General features: G+C 52.6%; 1 protein-coding gene across 2 annotated transcripts in view; it reads left to right on the top strand.

The window, feature by feature from the left end:
• The first annotated feature begins 2824 nt into the window (after nt 1–2824).
• Adcy8 (adenylate cyclase 8) overlaps nt 2825–6000 on the top strand; it is a 229979-nt gene continuing 226803 nt past the window's right edge. The window contains exon 1 of one of the 2 annotated variants that reach the window (XM_046464767.2): nt 2825–5866. In XM_046464767.2, coding sequence (XP_046320723.1) covers nt 4904–5866 — 963 coding nt within the window. In that variant the 5' untranslated portion in view covers nt 2825–4903. The remainder of the gene's footprint in view (nt 5867–6000) is intronic. The other variant, XM_058585739.1, reaches the window with a different exon arrangement.

The following is a 6000-nucleotide window of genomic DNA, read 5'->3' as shown; positions in this document are numbered from 1 at the left end:
ATGAGTAGTGTTCCCACTAGGCAGGCATGCCATTTTCCTTTAAGGATTTCTGACAATCGAAGCTCCTTGTCACCACCACTCTCCTTCCCTTTGGAAACAAGATCTCTCTGGTTTCAGGTCCTCTTTCCAGCTTTTCTTTTACATGTGAATATTTTATGTCTTCAGTAAGTGTCACAGTTTCTATGAGCATTTTGCAAAGGGCACAGCTAGTATAAAACTTAAATTCATGTTAATATATTCAACCTAGGAAGTCCAAATATTTCATAGGGGAAACAGATTCCCTTTCTTAAACACAGTTATGATAATGTGGCCAATGGTATGCAGCAACACCACAAAACAAATGTCATTTTCCAATGAGGTAAAAGGATGGTTTTCCCACACCATTGCAATCACTCAACTGGAATCAAGTAGACCAAGTTAATTATTTTGGTTAAATCCAATATGTAAAAATCTGTTTTTTTCCACAAATTATAAAAATAGTGTCTATGCCTTGAACTGAGCCAAAATTAATAAGCCCTCCATCCGAAAAAGAATGAGTTCTGCTACATTCATCTGTCATTTGAACTCATCCTAACAGATTTCCCAATCTAAAAAATCTCAGAAGTTTCTTATTTAATTTGCTTTTGAAAAGGCAAAATAAATTTGACATTTTCACTTCTATTAATTCTATTTAAATTAGTCATCTGTTGTTTGTTACAGCATTTTTATTAAGCATGTAGATTCTAGATTTATACCACCTAAATTTAATCAGTGGAATTTTGCTATCTACTAATCATAGGATCCTGGGTAAGGTACTTAGCCACATGAAGCTTCAGGACTCAGTATTTTAGGCAGTAAAATAGGAATAATAAAAAACAGAGATGGACCTTATTCAAAGAATCACTAGAATGATAAACAAAATGTTCATAAGGGAGAGTCTGATAGCTAATAGTTGTTGGAAAATTATTACGCACCTTATCATTATCCTTATGTGTAGTTGTTAGAGGCCAGGGGATACAGGCCCTACAAAAACCAATCATCCCTTCAGGGAGCTCACTGTTTCATGGGAGAAGCAATAGACAGGTAGACATGTAAGCAAATGAGGCATAGCCAGTCCCTTTGGTAGGGACCATACTTAAGTGTCCAGAACAGACTACTGAACATCACAGAAAGGAGTCTTCCGCTTTCCTTGGGGATGTCAAAGGAGGTTTCATGTAGAGACAACACGTTCAGGCTTTGAAGGATAAGGTGAGTGGTGTTTGGAGGGAGGGAAACGGGATCAAATTAAGAGGAGGAAATCGTGTGCAAAAAAGACACCAAGTTAACAAAATATTGTCCCTAGATCATAATAGAAATCCAGCCCAAGTAAATATGCAGGTAATAAAGGACAGCATGATGCAAATCCCATCCTACTCTCAACACAGTGGATTGACTTTGCTTGCCTGTAGTGTTTTGAAATCATTTGATGATTTGCGTATTCCAAAAGCACAATATTTGTTCTGTGCCAATGCTGTCATTCAAAAACTGAATGCTTTTTGAACTGAGTGGCACCATTTCGTCCCAACAATAGAACAATATTTGAATTTCATTGTGTTGATCATGTTCTTGTTTTAAGAGAGACCATGATGACACCCTTATAGCCAAGACACACTTGGAGTCAGCTGAGCAGAGATGATGTTTTCTTCCTGTTACCTTAGCTCCAACCTCAGAGGTTATAAAATTCTTGGAGTTCTTCCTGCAGTGTGCTGTGCTCATTCATTAGCCCCAGCAGAGTCTTTTTATCTGATTGGGTCCAATCTCCCCCTCCAAAGGCCTGCCTCCTTTTGCTGCTGAATAAATCACCCTGGGATATGTCCAGACTGAAGAAAGATTTTTGTAGAAAAATTCCATCTGCATTCAACAGGCAGAGTCTTAGGCCCCCAACGAGAAAGAATTGAGAAATTGAAGAGATGTATCCCACTGCCAAGTTTGCTAATATGGTAATTAGCCCAGATGACTTGGGGCAATGCCCCCATTCTTCCAACTCTCTGCCAGGTCTGAGCTCCCTTCTCAAATCAAGATACTTGTTACCCACTCGAGAGTTCCAGTAGGACTGGTGGGAGGAGTGCAAGGAATTCGAAGGAAGAAGCAAGCAATTTTCCTCTTATTCCTCGACTTGATTATTTTATTAAGGCCTAGACAACTGCAAAACAGTTGTTTGAGGTGATTCGCACTTAACTTTCAGTCCCATTGGGTAAGATAGCTAGTCTGGAAATTCTTTACAGTTACTTTAATTCTACAATCTGAGTTAAAAATAGAATCGACCCTCTTTCTCTTGAAAATTGAGAGTTTAATTTTGTTCTCTTTCTTGAGGAATGGTAGGTTACAACTCTCAAGGGTTGGATTGGAAGGTATATTTTTCAGGGTGTGTAACAAATTCCAAAAATCTGCTGGTTAAGGGTGGAAACAAACGTTAGAAGACTCCTTCCTCTTCATTCTGGGATTCTCTATGTAAGACAGGTGATCCATGTGCCTGGGGGGGGGGGGGCGGTGTTAACAAGCAAAGAGTTAAACCTTGTGTTTCTGGGACATGGCCATGCGAATAACCCAGGAGATGGTGGTGTGTGGTTGAGGAAAGGGGCATCCGCTTCAGAAGCTATTCTTTCTCAGGGCAACGGGGAGACAGGAGTTTCTTTTCAGAACAGGGAAATCGCTCGCTCAGGGGAACTGGGGGCTGCCAGGCGAGGCGGTCATTTGGGCTTTCACGGGATGCCACTGGGCGCCGCGAAAGCGCCCAGGGCCTGACGTCATTGGCCATCAGCTGACTGTGTTCTAGGCCCGGGCTCCACCTGCTGCAGCCGCAGTCGCGGTGGCGGAGGTCGTGGCCACCACCGCTCCACCACCCGCAGCCGGGCTTGGGACTGCGGCGGCCGCGCGCAACCTGCGGAAGCGACACTCAAGGAAACTGCTCAGCGAGGCTTGGCGGTGGCACCACGCACCCACAGTGCTGCGATTTGGTCTCCTGGAGCGCCGCCGCGGGCTTTGACCGCTACCGCGGTGGGCGGGAAAACCTGCGCCCCAGAGGGCCGCTGGAAATACCTTTCCCCAACAAGCTCTTCCCGCATCCCTACTGCTGGCGGGAAGAAATTTAGTGTGCGAAATTTGCAGGGGTCGCCCCAGTTTTAATACCAGGCGCCCTCCACTCCTCCGGATCGGCGGAGTAAAAAGATTCCCGCAGGAAACTGTCTGCCTCTCGGATTGCGGCTTCTTGGGTGATCTGGGGCTTCGCCTGAAGTTGGCTTTGTCGAAAGACATTCGGTTGGGTGGGGGGGGGGGGGGAAAGAGACCCTCTATCCATTCGCGCTGTGCTCTGGGAGTCCGTGGGCAAAGCGGCCTACTAGTTCTGGCTCCGCACCTGCCGAGGACAAGAGCCAGTGCTTAAAAAAGAACAGCGGAGGAACCGACAGGCGCGGCCAGCTGGAGCGCTGGATAGTAGAGCCGAGGGAGGGCCGGGAGCGCAGCCGCCCGCGCCAGCCCGCAGGGGTCCTCTCCCACGCTGGTCCGCGCGTGCGGCTGCCTTCAGGACCAGGGGCATCCTGGCCAGACCTGGGTGCGTGGTCCCAGACGCCACCACCACTCCAACCCGGGTTCCGGGGGCGTGGCTTTGCGCGGAGGCGGGTTTAAGTCGCCGCGGGTGTCTGACCGCTCTGACAGGTCCCCAAATTCCTCCCAGTCTCTTGGTCCCTCTGCGCGCTCCAGAGCTCTGGGTGGCACGCTGAGCTTCCCGGGGTCTGGAGGCGTTTCATCGACTCCCACGCGGCCTGGGGCCTGTCTTCTCTCCCAAACCTACTGCCGCGGCACCCGCCAACCTTCGATTCTCAGCCCCAGGAATCCGCACCACTGGCTTCTCTGCGTACTCAGAGCTATGGCTTGGGAGCCCTCCCCACTTTTTCTTTTTCCCTTTTCCTACTCCTCCTAGCTCTGGGCCAAATGGACACCAAATAGCGTAGTGAAGGGGATGGGAACTGTATGCTGACCTCTCAGAAGCACATCTGCAAGCGCTGACCTCATCTTATACCCGAGGCTGGGACCCTGGGCCAGAGACCCTCCGCCTTCCTCACCAAGGGATGATTCTGGCCAGAGACAGCTCTGCGCTGTCAATCCTCGCTCTGGAAGTGGTGACAGCCAAGAACCAGCCGAGGAGGGAGCTCCAGCACACCTCTTCCTCCAAATTAACTGTTTGGTGACTTGTTAGCACTGGGGCTACCACCTCTCCAACCTTCCCGCGAGGCGCCCGGTCACCTCATGGTCCCCCACTCCTCCTCCTTAATTGCTCCCGCCCCCAGCTCCGCCCCGGCTCCCCATCCCAGTGCAATGGAGTTCTCCGAAGGGCGATGAATCGAGCTACAGCTGCTAACTTCGGACCCCATCGCCGCCGCGGTCACCCCCGGCCAGCCCCCCTGCACTCGTCCAGCCGTGGGCGTCGGGAGACCAGTGCCGCAGCCAGGACCCGCCCGACGCTCAGCAGAACCACTGCGCCCAGGCGCCTGGGTGCCTCTTGGAGAGCAAAGGCTACGCCAAGACGCTGAGCCTAGAAGGAGCCTAAGAAGAGCCTGAGCCCGGGAAGTGGGCTGCGTGCCTCAGAGAGCCACAGCTTCTTCAGACAAAAAACCACCACTACGGCTGCGTACCCAAGCTGCGCGAGTTGGCGGGACCGTGGCTCTCAAGGACGCAGGGGTCTGCTGCGATCTTCCAGGAGCCCATTTACCCCGGCGCACTATGACCTGACCTGCGGGGCCCCCTACCAAGGGTTCCTGCTACCAGGCAGCCTAGGATAGAGAAGCTCGCTGCCCAGCTCCTACCAGGACGTTTTCGGGTCTTTGGAAACCCCTTCCTTTAACTGCCTCCCCCAGGTTCTGCGCCTAGCTCCCTTCGGCCCGGCGCCATGGAGCTCTCGGATGTGCGCTGCCTTAGCGGTAGCGAAGAACTCTACACCATCCACCCGACGCCCCCGGCCGGCGACGGTGGGAGCGGCTCCCGGCCACAGCGGCTGCTGTGGCAGACGGCGGTGCGGCACATCACCGAGCAGCGCTTCATTCTCGGGCACCGGGGCGGCAGCGGCGGCGGCGGGAGCGGTGGTTCCCGCAAAGCCTCGAACCCTGTCGGCAGCGGTCCCAATCACCTTGCGCAGCAGCTGTCCAGCGACTCCGCGCTTCCCCTATATTCTCTGGGGCCAGGGGAGCGAGCGCACAGCACTGGCGGCACGAAAGTCTTCCCGGAACGCAGCGGGAGTGGCAGTGGCAGCGGCAGCGGAGGCGGGGGCGACCTAGGCTTCCTACACCTTGACTGTGCCCCGAGCAACTCGGATTTCTTTCTCAATGGGGGCTACAGCTACCGAGGGGTCATTTTTCCCACCCTGCGCAACTCCTTCAAGTCTCGGGATCTGGAACGCCTCTACCAGCGATATTTCCTGGGCCAGAGGCGCAAATCCGAGGTGGTGATGAACGTTCTGGATGTGCTGACCAAACTTACTCTCTTGGTCCTTCACTTGAGCCTGGCCTCAGCTCCCATGGACCCGCTCAAGGGCATCCTCCTTGGTTTTTTCACTGGTATTGAGGTGGTGATCTGCGCCCTGGTGGTGGTCCGGAAGGATACCACCTCGCACACATACCTACAGTACAGTGGTGTGGTCACCTGGGTGGCCATGACCACCCAGATTCTGGCGGCTGGCCTGGGCTATGGGCTCCTGGGCGACGGCATAGGTTACGTGCTCTTCACGCTTTTTGCCACCTACAGCATGCTGCCGCTGCCACTTACCTGGGCCATCCTGGCCGGCCTGTGCACCTCGCTGCTGCAGGTGATCCTCCAAGTGGTCATTCCCCGGCTGGCGGTCATTTCCATCAACCAGGTAACTCCTGCCTGTATTGTTTTCACCTCTGGACTCCCCAGTAAATAGCTTCCACAGAGCCAGGGTTGCTTCACTCTTGAGTCCCCTCCCCCAGCCTGGCACCTAGGTGGCTTTGGTGCCAGTGGGATCTTCTC

Source organism: Marmota monax, unplaced genomic scaffold (genome assembly GCF_021218885.2).
Source record: "Marmota monax isolate L192 unplaced genomic scaffold, Marmota_monax_Labrador192_F-V1.1 WCK01_AAM20220418_F8-fsc00003, whole genome shotgun sequence".
NCBI lineage: Eukaryota > Metazoa > Chordata > Mammalia > Rodentia > Sciuridae > Marmota > Marmota monax.
The sequence above is the reverse complement of the archived record's forward strand: the minus strand, read 5'-3'. Positions and strand labels throughout refer to the sequence as shown.